Below are 17659 nucleotides of genomic sequence, written 5' to 3'. Positions count from 1 at the left end.
AGGGATAGCGAGGCTTTATATTTCATATTACTAATGGGCCAATTTAATGATGGGCCTTAGTTGTTTAGCGCTTGGAGAAACATAATAAGTCCCACTAGCTAATTTTAATTAGATGAACGAACATAATGAAACGGAGGTTTCTAAATACAATAAGTGGCAAGTCTCTTTGGCAGAAGACATTAAACCCTAAAATATGGAAATTTTTTTATAGAAAACCCGGCGGAAACAAAAAGGCGGCTAGCCACCACCTGGGGGACGATATGTGGAGATTACTGACTCTCTTTGCTTCATGCAACCGAACATTTGGCTCTTCGTACTCGTTTAATTTTTACAATGACCTTTCTATACCCTTTCTTCCTCCTCTGTGGTCAAATAGATATTTTCATCTCTCGACTCTCACGCACGCACGCTTCTCATATAATATGACGGTAATACCCCTCACCTTCCGTGTCTAGTAATTTACACAAAACGCTCGCATCTTTTTGTCGTATGGGAAAATTTATTTCTTTTTAGTTATTTCTTAGCGAATCGATTTTTTGGGGTTTGACTTTTTTAAACAAAAAAAAATACTGTGAAGAATTCTAGCAAACTTGTGGTGGATACAAATACGAAATTAGAACGACAAATGTTATATTTTTTCATAACGACATTTACCAAAAAAAAATCTCTCGCTAATTAAGCAAAAGAATGCCTAACCACTCTCCAACCACCAACTACGGTTTTGCCGATCTGTAAAATCAAAGACCACGACGAGGGCATTTACGTCCTTGCTTACCTTCCCCTCTCTGTCTCTCTCCTCCACGTGACTTGGTTCTATCTCTCTCTCTTCTTTCGTTTTTACGTATATATATATATTAATCGGGCTTCCATCTACATCTGTATGAAAGAGAAAGAGAGAGAGAGAGAGATTCATGAATCTTTTTATAGAAACAAGAACAAGTTTCAGAATCTGGTCTGACTCTTTGTAACCTTCTCGTTTAAGTTACATCGTATTCGTTTCCTTTGCCATTGTTGGAATCTCCGCCTCGTTTGATTATTATCAGAGAGGAACTTTTGATATCGTTCAAAAGAAGTGGTGATCTGATAATGAGATGATCCTGCAGATCTCCGGCTGATCCAACGGTTTCAGAAACGCTGTTTTAATTTTATCCTCCATTGTTGTTTACCATCATCATCCATCAACACCCATAAATAAGGTAACGCATCTCTCGACACTCAAAGTTGTTTGTTTTTTTTGTCAATCCCCTGTTTTGTTTCTTCCAAATTATTCTCGTGAATATCCGTGAAATCTCCGTTTTTTAATGAACAACGCATATCATATGCTTTTGTCTGTTTTGGTTATTATTATTATTTTTTTAAAAAAATTTGCATAATTTTGTATATTTTCTTCGAGTTAGATATTCGTTTAAGTTCATAAAGATTATCAAAACAAGCATGAAAAAAAAAAAAAAAACGATAGAAGAAGAAATTAAAAGATATGCTTATTTTGAGTTAGAAAAACATTAGACGAAAACAAAGTTAAATACGATGAGCACATCGTACGTGGCGCACGTGGAAGCACTTCTGTACGATGGACCCAGTCCAACTATTAAGATTCCTACCCCACACTTAGTTGGCTCGTAGGTATATTGAAGTTTTGTGACGTGTCATTTCTTTTTAATACCTGGCTAATATAGTCCACCTAATTAAAACGTTTCTCACCTTTCCTTTTAGCCTGTTCAAACGTTTCATTAATCATTATTATGTTCCGCATATGTGAAGTATGAAATAGTCAAGATTGTTACTTACTTGCTACTTTTTGTTAAGAACGGTTAGACAAATTATGATGTTTTTTTTTTTTCTTTTTCTTCTTCTTCTTATATTTGTGTTTAATAATTGGGATTACTTATATTATATTTGTCTTCTTTTGTTTGCTAGAGTTGGAGTTTTTGGTCATAAAGAATGGCGTTTAATGCGGCGATGGCGTCTACATCTCCAGCGGCAGCGAATGACGTTTTAAAAGAACATATCGGCCTACGTAGATCGTTATCCGGTCAAGATCTCGTCGTGACAAGTGGTGGAATACGGAGATCGAGTTCGGACAATCATCTGTGTTGTCGCTCCGGTAATAAGAACCGAATTCTAGCTGTCTCTGTACATCCTCCTGGTCCAGGGATGAAAACTAGTCGATCTGTTGGAGTGTTCTCGTTACAGATATCGAGCGACATAATCCCCAATCCGATAAAAACGTTGCTATTTGAAACGGACACGACTCAAGACGAGAAAGCGAGTGATGAGATCGAGGTTGAGACTGAGCCAAAACTAGATGGAGCCAAGAAGGCGAATTGGGTCGAGAGATTACTCGAGATAAGAAGACAGTGGAAGAAACAGCAAAGACCAGAGAGTGGAGATGGTGAAGTTGCTGAGGATAATATTGACGTTACGTGTGGTTGTAAAGACGAGGAAGACGGTTGCGTTGCAGATTACGGATCTGAAAACGGTGATTGGGAACGTGAGTCGTTCTCTAGATTGCTTGTGAAGGTTTCTTGGTCTGAGGCTAAAAAGCTTTCTCAGTTGGCTTATTTGTGTAACGTGGCTTACACGATACCGGAGATCAAGGGAGAGGATTTGAGAAGAAACTATGGGTTAAAGTTTGTGACATCTTCCTTGGAAAAGAAAGCCAAAGCAGCGACACTTAGAGAGAAACTCGAGCAGGATTCGACACGAGTCCCTGTTATTACATCTTTAGAATCAGAGAAGCAACCTCAACGATCATCTTCATCTTCTGCTTCTGCTTACAATATTGCTGCTTCAGCTGCGTCTTATATTCACTCATGCAAAGAGTACGATTTTTCAGAACCAAACAATCCGGTTTATAAATCAGCTGCTGCGGCTCAGGCTGCAGCGTCTACAATGACCGCTGTGGTTGCTGCGGGTGAGGAGGAGAAGCTAGAAGCGGCAAGGGAGCTGCAGTCGCTACAATCATCTCCTTGTGAGTGGTTTGTGTGTGACGATCCAAACACATACACTAGGTGCTTTGTGATTCAGGTATGAATTTCAAAGTTACAAGAGCACCTCCTCTGTTTTATAATATCATGATCCTTCAATGTGCTAATTAGCGTTGTGTCACTGCAGGGATCTGATTCTTTAGCTTCTTGGAAAGCAAACCTCTTCTTCGAGCCAACTAAGTTTGAGGTAAAAAAGATCTTGATCTCTCTACTAGTAATGGATATTTGGTTTTTTGGTTCGGTTTTTAATTTTGGTTTCTCTAAAGCTATGTTACATAAAAAAGAATTTGTTTTGTATGGTTTTCATCCTATTAGAGTAGACACCGTAATTAGGATATTGATATGAATATTGCAGGATACAGATGTATTAGTACATAGAGGAATCTACGAGGCAGCGAAAGGAATATACGAACAGTTCTTACCCGAAATAACAGAGCATTTGTCTGTACACGGAGATAGAGCTAAGTTTCAGTTTACGGGTCATTCTCTTGGAGGCAGCCTCTCATTAATAGTGAATCTGATGCTTATCTCTAGAGGACTCGTTAGCTCTGAAGCTATGAAACCCGTTGTCACGTACGGTTCACCGTTTGTGTTTTGTGGCGGGGAGAAGATTCTAGCCGAGCTTGGCCTTGACGAGAGTCATGTTCACTGTGTGATGATGCATAGAGATATCGTCCCACGAGCCTTCTCATGTAATTATCCTGACCATGTTGCTCTCGTTCTTAAGCGTTTGAATGGGTCCTTCCGTACACATCCTTGCCTCAACAAAAATGTAAGTCCTGCTTACGAATAGTGTTTTTCTCGGTTTAACGTATTAAACATCTTATTTTTTCTCTGTATATTAAATTACAGATGATGTATCTGGTTGTGTGTTTACTTTTTGCAGAAACTGTTGTATTCACCAATGGGGAAAGTATTTATTCTACAGCCAAGTGAGAGCGTCTCGCCGACGCACCCTTGGCTACCACCTGGAAATGCTCTCTACGTTTTAGAAAAGAGCAACGAAGGTTACTCTCCGACGGCGTTACGTGCGTTTCTGAACTGCCCTCACCCGCTCGAAACACTCAGTCAACGCGCAGCTTATGGCTCGGAAGGTTCGGTCTTGAGGGACCACGACTCCAAAAACTACGTCAAGGCCGTGAATGGAGTTCTCAGGCAGCACACGAAACTCATAGTTAGGAAGGCCAGGATACACAGGAGGAGTGTTTGGCCGGTGCTTACGTCAGCAGGACGTGCAATGGACAGGAGCTCGACGACTGCTGAGGAGATCATGACACATGTCTAATAAAGGGAAAAAATATAATAAATCTACGGTTGTATATAAGTGGAATCTCACTTCTAAATTATGCGTTTGTTTACATTTGTTGGGGTAAGCGGTAATCCAAAGGATTTTGTGCATTAAAAACCTTTTTTTTTTGCAGCTTAATTCTTTAACTTATAAATGTAAGTAAATCTCGTAACTCAAAAGTCACCCACAAATATAATTGTTTTTAAGGTTTGTGGTTAGGATTTTTTTTGTCAGAAAAAATGAATTTAATAAAAACTTTTGTAATCTAAAATCTTGGAATTTTTTTATCTAGAATCTCACTATTTATTTTATTAGTACTAAAGTCATATAAAAGTTAAATTATCGATATAAAAAGATAGATGTAGTTACGGGAAATGCCGCGAGTATCACGGCTAAACTACCTAATAATAAAATACAATATTAAATAAAAATCATTTGCACAAGTTTTGTTTTGTTCATACCATGTTATTAAAGTGGTGAATAGTAGTTTTCCATCATTATGGACTATATTTCCTATCTATCATTATAACGATATTTAAAATTTTCTACACACAAAATTTCTACACATATGTCATCTTTAAGATATAAACGGATTATTTTTCTAAACAACATGTAAATCAAATCTCTAAAACTAATCAATATGGTTAGTTGTGTACATAGTGATTAGAGAACAAATAGAAAAACGTAATTTGATATTCAATGCTCACTGGACCCAAAACAATTTGCTGCAGCAAGCGACGTGCATATTAAAAAGGGGTGTATTCAAGTTGACATTCTAAGTGATTTGGGTGAAATTTACAAATTCTATGTTATTCAATCATGGATTTTAAAAAGTCTATTAAAATTCATTGTTATTGAACTGATGATTTAAAGATCTACTTTAAAATCTATTAAAATCCACTGCTATTTTAAAAATCTACTTTAAAATCCACTGTTATTCAAAACAGTTTTGTGGATTAGGATTTTGGAGGATTTGTTTAGTTAAAAATATAGAAATCCAAATCTCATGGTTTTAGGTGGGATTTGAAAGAATTTTACAGAAAATCATATGAACTTCCCTAAAATCTATCAAAATTCTAAATTTTCTAAATCCCATCAAATTCTTTAAAATTAGAGTTTGAATACACCCCAAAATTAGAATAAAAGAGGACGTCCGATAAAGTCATGGTCATTTATTTAAGAAACTAGTGAGAGAGCTCGTGGAAGTGGAATAATTGCAGACTCAGAATAGAAAACACATAACATTTAATCATTTTGATTGGTTTTATGATTTGATTTTAACAGAATTTATTATCGTGTAAAATATATGTTGTGTGTGTGACTTTTACAATTATTACAGGCATAGTTAAAAAAATTAAAAGCCAGGTTTAAATTACGAAAACAGCCCTGAGATTGAGAGAGAGAGAGAAAGGCTGAGATTGCCCGGAATTGGCTATCCTCGTCACCAAACACTCCCACTTTTTGCTCCTCCTCGACCAAAAGAAAAACAAAAAAAATATCAACAGAAGATAAAAAAAAAAAAAAACCTAATCAATCAATCCTCACAACAAGATATACATACATCTTTTGGTCTATGTCTTCTTCTTCTTCTTCTTCATCATCATCTTCTTCCGCACGATTTCAGTCCGCCAGTGTAACCTTTGATCAATCTCTCGCATTTGCCTCTCGATTCGTCGTTACTGCTATATTTTCTCTCGATTTATCCTCTAGGGTTCTTATTGATTTCCGCCCTTTCTGTTTTTAGAATCTTGCTCCCTTCGTCTCCCTCCTCCTCCTCCTCCTAGGGTTTTCTTCCATTCGATTCCCCCCTCGTCTGCGATTTCTTTTTTTTTTGCCCAATTTGACGGTGCCTCATTTAGATTCTTACAAATTGTATTTGTTAGATTAGCTAAGGTAGAAAAAATCTTCTTTATTAGGTTCTCATAGCTTTTAGATTTTTTGAAGCCGCGGTAGATAGATAACAACGGAGGTTGCTTAATAGCAACCGTTAAAAAGCAAAACGTAACGGGTTGGTAAAAAAGGTCTTTGTTTGGATTTTGAGGGAGAGAGAGAGAGAGAGGTTTCCTCCGAAGTCGGTGATTGTGACGGGAGAGACCTAAGTTTTTTTTTGCATGGGTGAGCATGATTCATGGGCGGCTTCTCCGCCGTCACCACCTACTCTCTTATTTCCCAACGGTTTGTTGCCAGGCAAAGCTGCATCTGTCACAAGGCCGCTCGATGCTGAGCGATGGGCCAAGGCTGAGGATAGAACTGCTAAGCTCATTGCTTGCATCCAGCCTAATCCCCCTTCCGAAGATCGCCGCAATGCTGTTGCCAGTTACGTTAGGAGGCTTATCACAGAATGCTTCCCTCAAATTCATGTGAGTTTCGTTTCCTTTTGGGAGGGTTTCTTACTTTCGTTTAAGTTTACCCTGATGAGAAAAATGTGTTCTTTATCCATATCTGATCCTTTGACTTCAAATCCGTGTCTTACCAGATCTTTACTTTTGGATCTGTACCTCTGAAGACTTATTTGCCTGATGGAGATATCGACTTAACTGCTTTTAGCCCTAACCAAAATCTCAAGGATTCTTGGGCGAATTTGGTTCGCGATATGCTGGAAAAGGAAGAGAAGAATGAGAATGCTGAATTTCATGTCAAAGAAGTCCAGTATATCCAGGCTGAAGTATGCTTCTTTTATCTCCGCTTCTTGTTTTGGCCTTGATATTCTTACAAGTAAGGTTCAGTCTCTTGATTGTCTAATTATTTTTTTACTGGTAAAATGTTTCAGGTAAAGCTAATTAAGTGTCTGGTGGAGAATATTGTGGTGGATATATCATTCAATCAGATTGGAGGGCTGTGTACATTATGCTTCCTTGAGGAGGTTAGCGGTCCACCTTAGACAACATGCCACTTGCTTTCTCTTGCTGAGTGATGTAGATCTTCTGATTTCTTTACCTCTGCGTTTTTTTTTCATATGCAGGTTGATCACTATATTAACCAGAACCATTTATTCAAGCGTAGTATTATATTGATTAAAGCCTGGTGTTACTACGAGAGCCGTATATTGGGAGCTCACCATGGGCTTATTTCAACATATGCCCTGGAAACCTTGGTTCTTTACATATTCTATCTTTTCAACAACTCATTTTCTGGACCCCTTGAGGTAGTCTCATTACAAAGCTGTCTTTATTCTGTCAAGATTGCTTCTTCAGTTTCCTGACTGGATTGCTTGTATTTGTAGGTCCTCTATCGTTTTCTTGAGTTCTTTAGTAAGTTTGACTGGCAGAATTTTTGTCTTAGCCTCTGGGGCCCTGTTCCTGTTAGTTCACTACCAGATGTAACAGGTATATACGAACTGCTGCCCATCTTACTTTTGCATTACTTATGCATCGTAACTTTCTCCAGTACTGATTGTCTTGCTATGCAATTTTTGGCAGCTGAGCCTCCTCGAACGGATGTTGGAGAGTTACGTGTTAGTGAAGCATTTTATAGAGCTTGTAGTAGAGTTTATGCAGTTAATATAGCTGCCCAAGAGACACAGGGGCAGCCTTTTGTTTCCAAACATTTCAATGTTATAGACCCTTTGCGTGAGAACAACAACCTTGGACGCAGTGTCAGTAAAGGTACTTGCTTGGGTTGAGTGCTGCTGCCTATTCTTTATAAACGGGTATCATTGAATGCTAATTTGTGAATCTGCAATATGCATTCTGTGCAACTTGTGCCTTATTGCTTACTGGACTTGTTCTTTTCTTTATAAAGTATGAAGCAGAAGAGGCACAAACATGTTGACTTACGTACATGCTTGGCTTTTGTTTTTGTTGTCTCAGGTAACTTCTTTAGGATACGAAGTGCATTTACCCTTGGTGCCAAGAAGTTGGCTAGGTTACTTGATTGCCCTAAGGAGAATTTGATCTATGAGGTTAACCAATTTTTTATGAATACATGGGAAAGACATGGCAGTGGTCGACGTCCTGATGCTCCTGGAAATGACTTATGGCTATCAAGACTTGGAGAGCCTGAGCCATATCAACAAGCTATAAATGTTAGTAATTTTTCAAGCAACCAAAGAAACCAAAATGCTGCCCGTCTTGGTGGGATTCATGGAGCTCGGAGTATGCCCTCTCAACAGAACAACGGTGGAACAGAAGTTATATCTGGAGTAACATATCAAACGCAAAAGAGTCGAGGCAACTCTTACCAACCTGCCAAGGAAGTAAACTCCAATCAAAGTGCTATAAATGATAAGCTTCAGCAAACTGCTAAGCCAGAAATTGTGGTGAATAATTTTCATGGTAGGCACCTTTTTGCCAGGACCCGGTCTAGTCCTGAGCTTACTGAGACATATGGTGAAGCTCTTTTACAATCACGTCGTAGTAGAGCCCCCGAAGCTGGGAAACGCCAAAGTAATACCAGGGTTGATAATATCAGGAAGAAGAATCTGGAGTCTGAAACTTTGTCAAGCAGTGTCAGATATTCGGCCGACTCATCGTCAGTCAGGCATACTCCATCCCCTCGAAGTCCTGATAGTACTGCTGACATGGGCAGTGCAGTGAACAGTTACTATGATGAATTAGGGTCAGTTTCCGTGAATGAAGACTTCTCTGTTGCAGGGGAACAGGAAGACCAAGATTTTGTTAACTCGATGACATCTGTTACTGGGCAAGGTTTTAATGGACACTTTCCTTTCCCTTTTAATATTTCAACGGGTCACTTACCGTTTCCAATTACACCTTCTATCTTAGCTTCAATGGGATATGGTCAGAGGAATGTGCCTGGTATTGTTCCTTCTAACCTTCCTTTCGTCGAGACACCTTGGAGTACTAATGTGCAGTTTCCGCAAAACTTTGTTTCTTCACCATTTACCCATTATTTTCCCAGTGGATCCCTCCCAATGTCAGAAAAGCCAAGCAACCCTGGTATTGACGACATGGGGTCTACAGAAGTAAATGTCGACGAGTCTGACAATGATCTGTGGCACGAACAAGAAAGGAGAACTCATAGTTTTGGACTTGAAAATGGTGGTTATCGAATGCATCAGGCAGATGATAAACATCTGTCATCTTCTGCAGAACGCAGTTATGTACCCTCAAGTAGGAAAAACCGGCCGACAAGGGGAGATGATTTAGAAAATTCACACTCTCCAGTCAGAGGAAACAGTCAAATTCAGAGTGAGGAGAGAACTGCAGGCTCTAGATCTGTGTCTGGTGCTAGTTCCGTCCGAAGCAGGACTTCATCTGAAAGCTCTTGGGATGGGTCAACTACAAGGGGGTCAAAGCCAGCTAAAGATAGACGGAACAGGAAAGTAGTGTCTGGGGCTGCATCTGCACTGTATGGAAAAGGAAAGAGTGTTCCTGAGCACTCAATCCAGATTGATGATGATAACAGAGAATGGATTCCTGTGTCTAGCAATGAAATAACAGATAGAGATGTGGGGCCTCGTCCTACTGTCCCTTCATTTCAAGTTCAGAGGAATCAAATACATGGTCATGAACTAGCTCAGGCAAGTGGATCAGAGTCTTCAGTGACCCTTGCTCCATTTCTCCTAGGCGGCATGCAACAAAACGAGGTTGATAATTCTGGATACACGTTTTATCCCACAGGGCCACCTGTCCCGATCGTTGCAATGCTTCCAATGTATAATTATCAAGCTGGTGGTAATGCGCCATCAGATGCTCTGGCAAGCCACCACAGTGTGGATGAAGGAGTAGAGAATCATGATCCGTGTAAAAGTTTTGACTCTTTCAGGGGACTTGATCAATCTGATATAGTAGCTTCTTCGCACTCCACTAGACTTGGCTCTTCTGCAGAACAAACGGAGCACAAAATTGATATCCTCAATGGTGATTTTATAAGCCACTGGCAAAATTTGCAGTATGGCCGCTCTTGCCAGAATTCTCAACATCCGCCTGTGTTGTACCCTGCTCCTGTTGTAGTGCCACCTGCTTATCTTCAGGGGCGTTTACCATGGGATGGTCCTGGAAGACCTCTTGCCTACACCAATGTTGTAAATCAACTCATGACCTACGGACCTCGTCTTGTACCTGTTGCTTCTGTACAACCTGTTTCAACTAGGCCACCCAACATTTACCCTCGTTACACTAATGAAACTCCCAGATATCGAAGTGGGACGGGGACATATTTTCCAAATCCTGTAAGAAATTAATACCTTCCTTGAGCTTCCGTTATACTTGTGTGCATGTTTTGGTTAATCGAGGGGCAAATTTCATTTTATTTTTTGGTCTTGTGATGTGTTGATCTCTGTCCAATGGTCTTTTGAATTTCAACAAACCTGAGATATTTTCTAATGCTAAAACGGAGAGCTTTTACCTTGCGCTAAACATCTTTAATGAATATACAGCATGATCTGTCAGCTTCCCCCTAATCCCATCCAAGTCTGCAACTAATTTGGTCATGTTGCAGGCTATATGGTTCTGTATCTTTTCCATTCTATATATACCTGCCTTACTTGTTATGCTATGCTCATATTGATCACGTTGTTGTTGTCTCCCTTACTGATTCTGTCCTGTCTTTCCTGTTTCTTTTATCTCCTGATATAAAACTCATGACGGTTTTGGTTTGCCACACTTCTCTAAATTTGTGCTGAATTTGTTGCAGAAGATTTCTCCTAGGGAGCACCGGCCTACATCTGGCATGAGGCGTGGGAATTATGGGCATGACAGAAACGACCATCACAGCGAGAGAGAAGGGAGTTGGGTTGCTGGTACAAAGACACGGGGTTCGGGACGTAACCACAACAATCGTAACCAAGCTGATAATAAGCCAAGCTTAAGGCAAGATCGATCTGATAGGCATTGGGGGTCGTCGTATAGGCATGAATCGTCCTCATATTCTTCTCATCATTCTCAAAACGGTCCAGTTCGCACAAACACATCACAAGATGCTTCTGGAAATATTGCTTATGGCATGTACCGATTGCCGCCGGGCATGAAGCAAAACAGTGTGACGTCTTCAGAGGGACACAACGTTCCATCTGTCATGATGATTTATCCATATGATCAACACCATGAGTTTGGATCTCTTGGACCAGCAGGTGAAGCGCCCCATTTAAATGAAGAGGATCAACCGAGGTTTCGTGGTGGTGCTGCTTCTGCTGCTCATATGTCTTCACCTGATGACCCTTCCTCGCCTCACTTCCCCAGGTAATTTGGGTTATAAAGAAGTCCCGATTGCAGACAAATATTAGGTTACAGCTGTGGAACAACATTCTTAATTAAATTTAAGTATTTTAGACCTCAGATTTGCCTCTTGATTTTCACTAAACAGGGGGAAGTAACATTAATGCTTGCTCAAGTTTAGCTGCAATAAACTCAAGAACCTAGAAGAAACTGGAAGATCACATCACTAGGGTCTTGGAAATCAAAAGAAGGCAAAAGGTTGAGAAGCCGTGAAAGAAGAGTCAGGACAGGAGAGAGACTTCTGTTCAAGTCTGGCCGTGAGAGCAACAAAGAAGGAAACCAAGTCAAGAGGAATCGGTAAGCGACCCAAGCCTTGGTTTGTTCTTTGTATGTACACTACAATCAATCAAGCCATTTACCGCCCATGATGCTCGGTTTAATCATCAATTTCAAGGAGACTGCTGCTTGTTTTAGTAGCCCATATGGATGAAAAAACGCAGGAACTCTTATCGCAGACATACGGTTAGGTAACGTTTCTCTTTTGTTTTTTTTTAGGTTTCTTTCAATAGAAAATGTAACCCTTTTTTTGCCCACATAGAAACGATTAGAATTCAGGGCTCATCGTCAATGTTTCTACAAATTCAAGAAATAATTTCTCTAGTATTTTTAGAAAAAACAAACAGTACATTTTTTAGCTGTACGTGTAGCTTCATTTTGAAAGTTATCGATCGACTTGTCGTTATGACTTATGATAGAAATTTTAAGAAATAATTTGTTGACTTGACCCACTTGAGCTTTGCTCTTGATGCTCTTCTATAGCAGAAAATTGTCTGTATACGGCGAAAATTAGTGCGGGTATTTTGCTTTCGCTATAATTTGGGCCATTACTGGGCTTTTTCGTAGACAAATGAAAGATTTTGGTAAATTTATCTCGTTTCGCCCTCGAACCTGCAATTTTTCATAATTTTCCATGGGAAAACGTCCTGGTTCCCCATGAGAACTATGATATCGTACCAGATGGAGCCCGATCTTTACCCCCGTCCCAGATGGCTCTCATGAAATTCTTCTCAATCTATATACCCATATATCGGGATGTTATCGGTTTAAAGAGTGAACCGATACGAAACCGTTCATACCAAATAGAAAACCAAAAATAAAACCTGACTGATGTTAATAATCCGACCCGAGACGATACATCTATAACACATCTATAACTCCATTAAAATCCCCAAATCCTCAAACCCTAAAAGCATAAAATTCTTAAATCGATCTTTGCAACCATGAGTACCGTTTCTGGAGGTTCGAGTGGTTCATCAAATGTTCGACAAAGAGGATTCGTCGTTGGCGTGCCTAAGAGATGCTGGTGTGGGGAACACATCGTGGCAAAGAATTCCAAATCCGAGCCTAATCCTTCTCGGAGATACTTTCGATGTCGAGAAGCAGCAGCAAAGAAGGTACTATGTTATGCTTTGTTTGATGTAGACATCGACCTAATCCAAATCCGAGCCTAATCCTTCTCATCAATTTTCATTGTATTCTATGATATAATGTTAGCTTGTGAACGATAACCACATCTTTAAGTGGGTCGATGAGGCATTGTTGGACGAGGTAGCAACATTGGGTGTTCAATTTGAGAGAGTAAAAGAAGAGATGAAAGAGCGTACAATAGAGACATTGCAAGAACAGAAGCTGAAATTTGAGAAGATGCAAATGGAGTTCGAAAAAGAGCTTTGTGAGAGGGTTGAAGAAGTTTTGTTGGAAGCAAAAGCTGAATTGCAATGTAGGATGAATAAGAGTATAATTGTATGTGTTTTCGGTTTTATGATCTTGTTTGCTCTGTTTAAGCTTGTATGATGAGCTATTGTAAACTATTGTTCGGTTGTAATCTATTGTTGTTCGGTTGTATGCTCTGCTTTATGCTCTTGTTTGTTTTGGTGTTGAGTGTGAACTCCTGTTGGTGTTGCTATTGCATTTAATAAGATAAGACATTCCACATTTCATAAAAGGCAGAACATGATGAACACATGTTCTGAAAACAAGCAGAATGATAACGTTTTGAAATCATGTTCTCAACATGATCACAGACCAAAAACATAACCCTACTAGTCTATTCGACCAAAATACAGATCCAACTAGTCTCTTAAACCAAAAAACAGACCCCTACTACCATAATCTTCAATATTCAGGCTTGTGAAAGTCCTCCACCACCTTGAGATAGTCCTCCACCACCCTGAACAACTTCTCCTCCACCAGATTGAGAAAGTCCACCACCATCTTGAGAAAGTCCACCACCTTGAACAACTTCTCCTCCACCACCCTGAGAAGCCTGAAAAACCGCAAATTTCAAAAAATGAGAACAAGAGACTCATCTTGAGAAATAAAATGAGAAAAAACCGATTAACAACCTGTGTTTGATTCTTCTTCTGGTGGTACCTACGGTTATGCTGATCAGAACCACAAATTCCACAGTGCATTATCCTTTTTTTATGTTTTGGTTTCTTCTTGACAGGAGACTCATTTACACCTGGCTTCCTCTTCTTGTCTGCCTTGGTTATCTTCTTTCTCCCAGGTTGTGGTGGCTCAGGTGGAACATGAACATTCTCACCTAAAGTCGAAGGCCAATGACGAGCACCCCTTTGTGGAGTAATGCCATTTGTGTAGTTAAGCCTCCACATAGCAGTTCGAAACCACTGGCAGACATAGTCATCAGCACTTAACGTCCTCTTCAGAATCACTCCATAGGCATGCTCACATGGAATACCACATATTTGATATTTTTTGCAGGTACAAGTCATATTTTGTAAACTAACTCTGTGTTTGTCTCCATCCAGTGTGACTTCAAAGCACCCATTAGTAGAAGGATGCACCTGGCATTCCGAAGCTTTGTCATGCTCTTTAGCAAGAAACCTTGCCACATATGGAGTACATAAACCTGAAACATCAAAAACCAAGAACATTGCATTAAATATGTAGAAATCATAGACAGTCTTTGAATAAAATCATAGACAATCGTAGAAAATTGCATTAAATTTTGAATAAAGTTAATTACCTTTGTGAGAATGAGAGAGAGCTGAACGCTTGGCAATCCGAACCATAGACAGTCTTCTAACTGTCTCCAACATTGCCACAAACGGTTTCTCCCTTGCTTTGTCGATGGTCTTGTTGAAAGATTCTGTGAAGTTGTTGTCAACATCTTCGCAATAACCCCCCAACTTATAGAAGGCACGACACCAGCTCTTTGGTTTCGACTTCATAACATCATCATACACACCAGTGTCATAAGCGTGTATCTGTTCCAGTCTCTCACCGAACTGTTTTGCATTATAGCTCCAAGCCATATGCCAGAGGAGTGGCTTGATTTGCTTCTTGGAAGGATGAGTCTTCTTCAAGTTCCCATAGATGTGTCTAACACACATTCTATGCTCTATTTGTGGTAACTCCAACTCCACAGCTTTTATCAACCCCTAATTGAGAACCAAAAACCAAACATATTAAAAACGAGAGCATTCACATTTATTAACCAATATAATAAATTAGTTAGATACATACCTTTTGTCGATCAGACACTAAAATGTAACCATCTCCCTCGTTTAGATCCAGGTCAGTCTTCAATCTCTTCACAAACCATAACCAATTGTCTTTGTTCTCAACTTGAACAACACACCAGGCTATTGGATAGATGCCATTGTCTGCATCTCTGCCTAATGCAGCAAGCAACTGTCCCTTGATCTTTGCCTTTAAGAAGGCGCCATCAACTCCTATTATTGGCCGGCAAGTCTGTTTCCAAGTTCTTCTAAGGGCATCGAAACAAACATAAAACCGATTGAAGACGTCTTGACCAGCATCATTCTTAATTGTATCAATCTCCACAACAGACCCTGGATTTGCTTCCAAGATCTCAGCTTGGTAATCTCGCAGTCGTGCAAACTGTTGTTCATACTCATACTCTATCCATCCCAAAGCCTTTCTCCGAGCAGCTTGACATTGTGGCCTAGTAGCGGATATCTTCCACCTTTCCATGATAATCTGTTCAATCCTCAAAGGCTTGTAATGATCCGGTTCCTCTCTAATCTTATCGAGAAAAATTCTAGCTATGACTGGGACCTTAAACATCTCACACTCGCCATTGGGGGTACAACAATGCTTATCAATGTATTTCGTAATCTTCCACAAAGATGCGTTTGGAAGAAGTGCAGCAAACACTTTCCACTCACAATTGCCCTTATCCCCAACACATCTAAACCCGAGTTTATCTTTGTCATACCTGTATTGCTTCAAATTGTAACCAGTATGTAGTGCATAGTCCAAGACACTCTCCTTGAATGCGACCCCATTGTAGAAGGATTGGTCTTTCCACAAAGTTCCATCACCACGTCCGATATCCGTAAACACCCTCTCTGGACCCGCACCACGACCACGACCCGCACCACGACCACGACCTTCTTCCTCGTCGTCACTTTCTGGGTACGTATCATGACGAATCGACTCTTCAGCATCGGTAAATTCCTGAGCAAGCATATCGACGTGAAATTCATCTCGATCCTCTCCTTCTTCATCGTACTCTCGTTCTCCAACACCATCTCTTTGCCCAATACCATCTTGTTGCCCAAAACCAGATCGGATTATTAAATCCATCGATTCAATTTGAGAAATCGATGGTGAAATTTGATTTTCTAGGGTTCGTCGCGAGAGAAAACAAAAAAGAGGTTAAAATGTGATTTTAGGGATTTCTCGGTTGAGGGTTATGTTTCTAATCGGGTCAAAATCAGGTTTTAATCGGGTCGAAATCAGGTTTATTTTGGTTTGTAAACTTCGTCACTCGGTTAATCAAATAGTAAACCAATTAAACCTATAGCAATGGTGAAATAGATGATATCTTCTATTCTCATGGAGATACAAAACGTAAATTACAGATATATGGGTATATAGATTGAGAAGAATTTCAGGAGAGCCATCTGGGACGGGGGTAAAGATCGGGCTCCATCTGGTACGATATCATAGTTCTCATGGGGAACCAGGACGTTTTCCCATTTTCCATTGTAATACTACAAAGTAATAAATAATTAAAATTATCCATTGTAAAATTGTAATACACAAATGTTAATAAAAATAAAACCAAACTTAAAGAGTTCAATTTGATATTCTTCATATCAGGAATATGAGCCTATTTTCGAGGATGAGTTAACTGTTATAGACCACATTGCAGATTAGATTGATTCACTTATTTGTTCTCGCTAGATTGATCTGAACGTGTATGATTTTTGGTTAACAGAGGAAAGAAAAAGAAAAAAAAGTCTGGGGAAAACCAAGTCTGTCTTAACATTGCAAAACCTGTAAGTAGCTCGCAATAAGAAGATCTTGTTTGGTGCCTATATGCCTAATGACACAACCTCTTTTGTTTTATATTAATGCATGATTTTTTTTTGTAGTTTCTCAAGGTCAGGACGGACCACTCTTTATGAGGGAATCAAATTTGATATCAATTAATATCAGAGAGACTTCTCCATATAGCTAAAAAAAAAAAGAAGGTGGTCCTGCTGAAGGAAACTGTATAATAATGGCATTCCCAGAAAGTTCCACAGAGCAGGCCATGCCCATGCCTTGTCGTAACGCAACAAAGCAAACAACTTGACGACCACTACTACGCTACGGATGTAACGGTTTAATCCGATTTTATTCTCTTGGTTCGGTTTGATTTTGGTTTCTTTTTTTGGCAATTTCACGTATTTTACCATTTTACTTTCTCTTTTTTTTCCTTGTCTAGTCAAGTCTTTTTTTTTTTTTTTTTTTTTTTTTTTTTTTTTTTTTTTTTTTTTTTTTTTTTNGCAGGCAGATTAGATAGACAATTAAAAAAAAAAGAAAAAAAGAGAAATATATTAAACTGAGAAAGGCGTTTTTATTTTTCTATTTTCCTGTCTTCTCCCAGTCTAGTCTACTCTTTTTGTTATCGCTGCTCTCTCTCTCTTTTTTTTTTTTAATTAATTAAATTAAACTCTTATCTCTGCAACTTGGTCTCTCTCGAGAATGGCGTACGGATACCTTCTCTCAGTCTCCGTCATCGGAGGTTTTGTTTGAACCGTCGGATCTTGTTTTTACACTTATCTTCTTCTTCTTCTTTGCAGATTTCCAAATCTTAGTCCCATAAGAGTTGTGTCTCTCTCTCGCTTCTCAGTGTTGTCTTCCAGTGTTTATAAGAAAGAATTGTTGAGTTGAGACTCGTTCCGTGATTTGTTGGCTTTTTTTTTTTTTTTTTTTTTTTAAATTAA

At 39.4% G+C, this 17659-nt stretch overlaps 4 protein-coding genes across 7 annotated transcripts; 3 read left to right on the top strand and 1 right to left on the bottom strand.

The window, feature by feature from the left end:
* Positions 868–4471, top strand: LOC104699719. 3 transcript variants are annotated; one of them, XM_010415062.2, is made up of 5 exons: positions 868–1196; positions 1918–3027; positions 3115–3174; positions 3343–3759; positions 3874–4471. In XM_010415062.2, exons 2-5 carry the CDS (start codon positions 1942–1944, stop codon positions 4270–4272), a joined length of 1962 nt encoding a protein of 653 aa, XP_010413364.1. In that variant the 5' UTR covers positions 868–1196; positions 1918–1941; the 3' UTR covers positions 4273–4471. The 3 variants fall into 3 exon arrangements, with proteins under 3 accessions (XP_010413364.1, XP_019082873.1, XP_010413365.1); XM_019227328.1 differs by lacking the exon at positions 868–1196 and adding an exon at positions 1484–1623; XM_010415063.2 differs by lacking the exon at positions 868–1196 and adding an exon at positions 1646–1810.
* Positions 5749–12142, top strand: LOC104699718. Of its 2 annotated transcripts, none has more exons than XM_010415061.2 (9): positions 5749–6635; positions 6752–6940; positions 7046–7138; positions 7238–7420; positions 7499–7601; positions 7695–7880; positions 8085–10408; positions 10876–11417; positions 11542–12142. In XM_010415061.2, exons 1-9 carry the CDS (start codon positions 6387–6389, stop codon positions 11549–11551), a joined length of 3879 nt encoding a protein of 1292 aa, XP_010413363.1. In that variant the 5' UTR covers positions 5749–6386; the 3' UTR covers positions 11552–12142. The 2 variants fall into 2 exon arrangements, with proteins under 2 accessions (XP_010413363.1, XP_010413362.1); XM_010415060.2 differs by having other exon boundaries at positions 5768–6635; positions 10873–11417.
* Positions 12380–13676, top strand: LOC104699717 (uncharacterized protein At4g04775-like). Its single transcript, XM_010415059.2, has 2 exons — positions 12380–12847; positions 12948–13676. Exons 1-2 carry the CDS (start codon positions 12674–12676, stop codon positions 13245–13247), a joined length of 474 nt encoding a protein of 157 aa, XP_010413361.1. The 5' UTR covers positions 12380–12673; the 3' UTR covers positions 13248–13676.
* On the bottom strand, positions 14323–16417 carry LOC104704151. Its single transcript, XM_019227327.1, has 2 exons — positions 14943–16417; positions 14323–14857 (listed from the first exon to the last, which is right to left on the bottom strand). The coding sequence occupies exons 1-2, from the start codon at positions 16026–16028 to the stop codon at positions 14435–14437; spliced, it is 1509 nt and encodes a 502-aa protein (XP_019082872.1). The 5' UTR covers positions 16029–16417; the 3' UTR covers positions 14323–14434.

The sequence above is a fragment of the Camelina sativa genome, chromosome 7 (assembly GCF_000633955.1).
Source record: "Camelina sativa cultivar DH55 chromosome 7, Cs, whole genome shotgun sequence".
Classification (NCBI taxonomy): Eukaryota; Viridiplantae; Streptophyta; class Magnoliopsida; order Brassicales; family Brassicaceae; genus Camelina; species Camelina sativa.
Note: the sequence above shows the minus strand (reverse complement) of the source record. Positions and strands in the feature narration are given on the sequence as shown.

What these genes read in the sequence shown, in the direction of transcription:
- LOC104704151 (XM_019227327.1), bottom strand. Translation starts at nt 16,028, where the DNA reads ATGGATTTAATAATCCGATCTGGTTTTGGGCAACAAGATGGTATTGGG. An exon ending in TAGTGTCTGATCGACAAAAG is followed by an intron (nt 14,858 to 14,942) that starts GTATGTATCTAA and finishes GTTCTCAATTAG; the next exon opens with GGGTTGATAAAAGCTGTGGA.
- LOC104699718 (XM_010415060.2), top strand. Translation starts at nt 6,387, where the DNA reads ATGGGTGAGCATGATTCATGGGCGGCTTCTCCGCCGTCACCACCTACT. An exon ending in TTCACTACCAGATGTAACAG is followed by an intron (nt 7,602 to 7,694) that starts GTATATACGAAC and finishes AATTTTTGGCAG; the next exon opens with CTGAGCCTCCTCGAACGGAT. An exon ending in TGGACGCAGTGTCAGTAAAG is followed by an intron (nt 7,881 to 8,084) that starts GTACTTGCTTGG and finishes TTGTTGTCTCAG; the next exon opens with GTAACTTCTTTAGGATACGA.
- LOC104699717 (XM_010415059.2), top strand. Translation starts at nt 12,674, where the DNA reads ATGAGTACCGTTTCTGGAGGTTCGAGTGGTTCATCAAATGTTCGACAA. An exon ending in GAGAAGCAGCAGCAAAGAAG is followed by an intron (nt 12,848 to 12,947) that starts GTACTATGTTAT and finishes ATATAATGTTAG; the next exon opens with CTTGTGAACGATAACCACAT.
- LOC104699719 (XM_010415062.2), top strand. Translation starts at nt 1,942, where the DNA reads ATGGCGTTTAATGCGGCGATGGCGTCTACATCTCCAGCGGCAGCGAAT. An exon ending in TCGAGCCAACTAAGTTTGAG is followed by an intron (nt 3,175 to 3,342) that starts GTAAAAAAGATC and finishes TGAATATTGCAG; the next exon opens with GATACAGATGTATTAGTACA. An exon ending in ATCCTTGCCTCAACAAAAAT is followed by an intron (nt 3,760 to 3,873) that starts GTAAGTCCTGCT and finishes TACTTTTTGCAG; the next exon opens with AAACTGTTGTATTCACCAAT.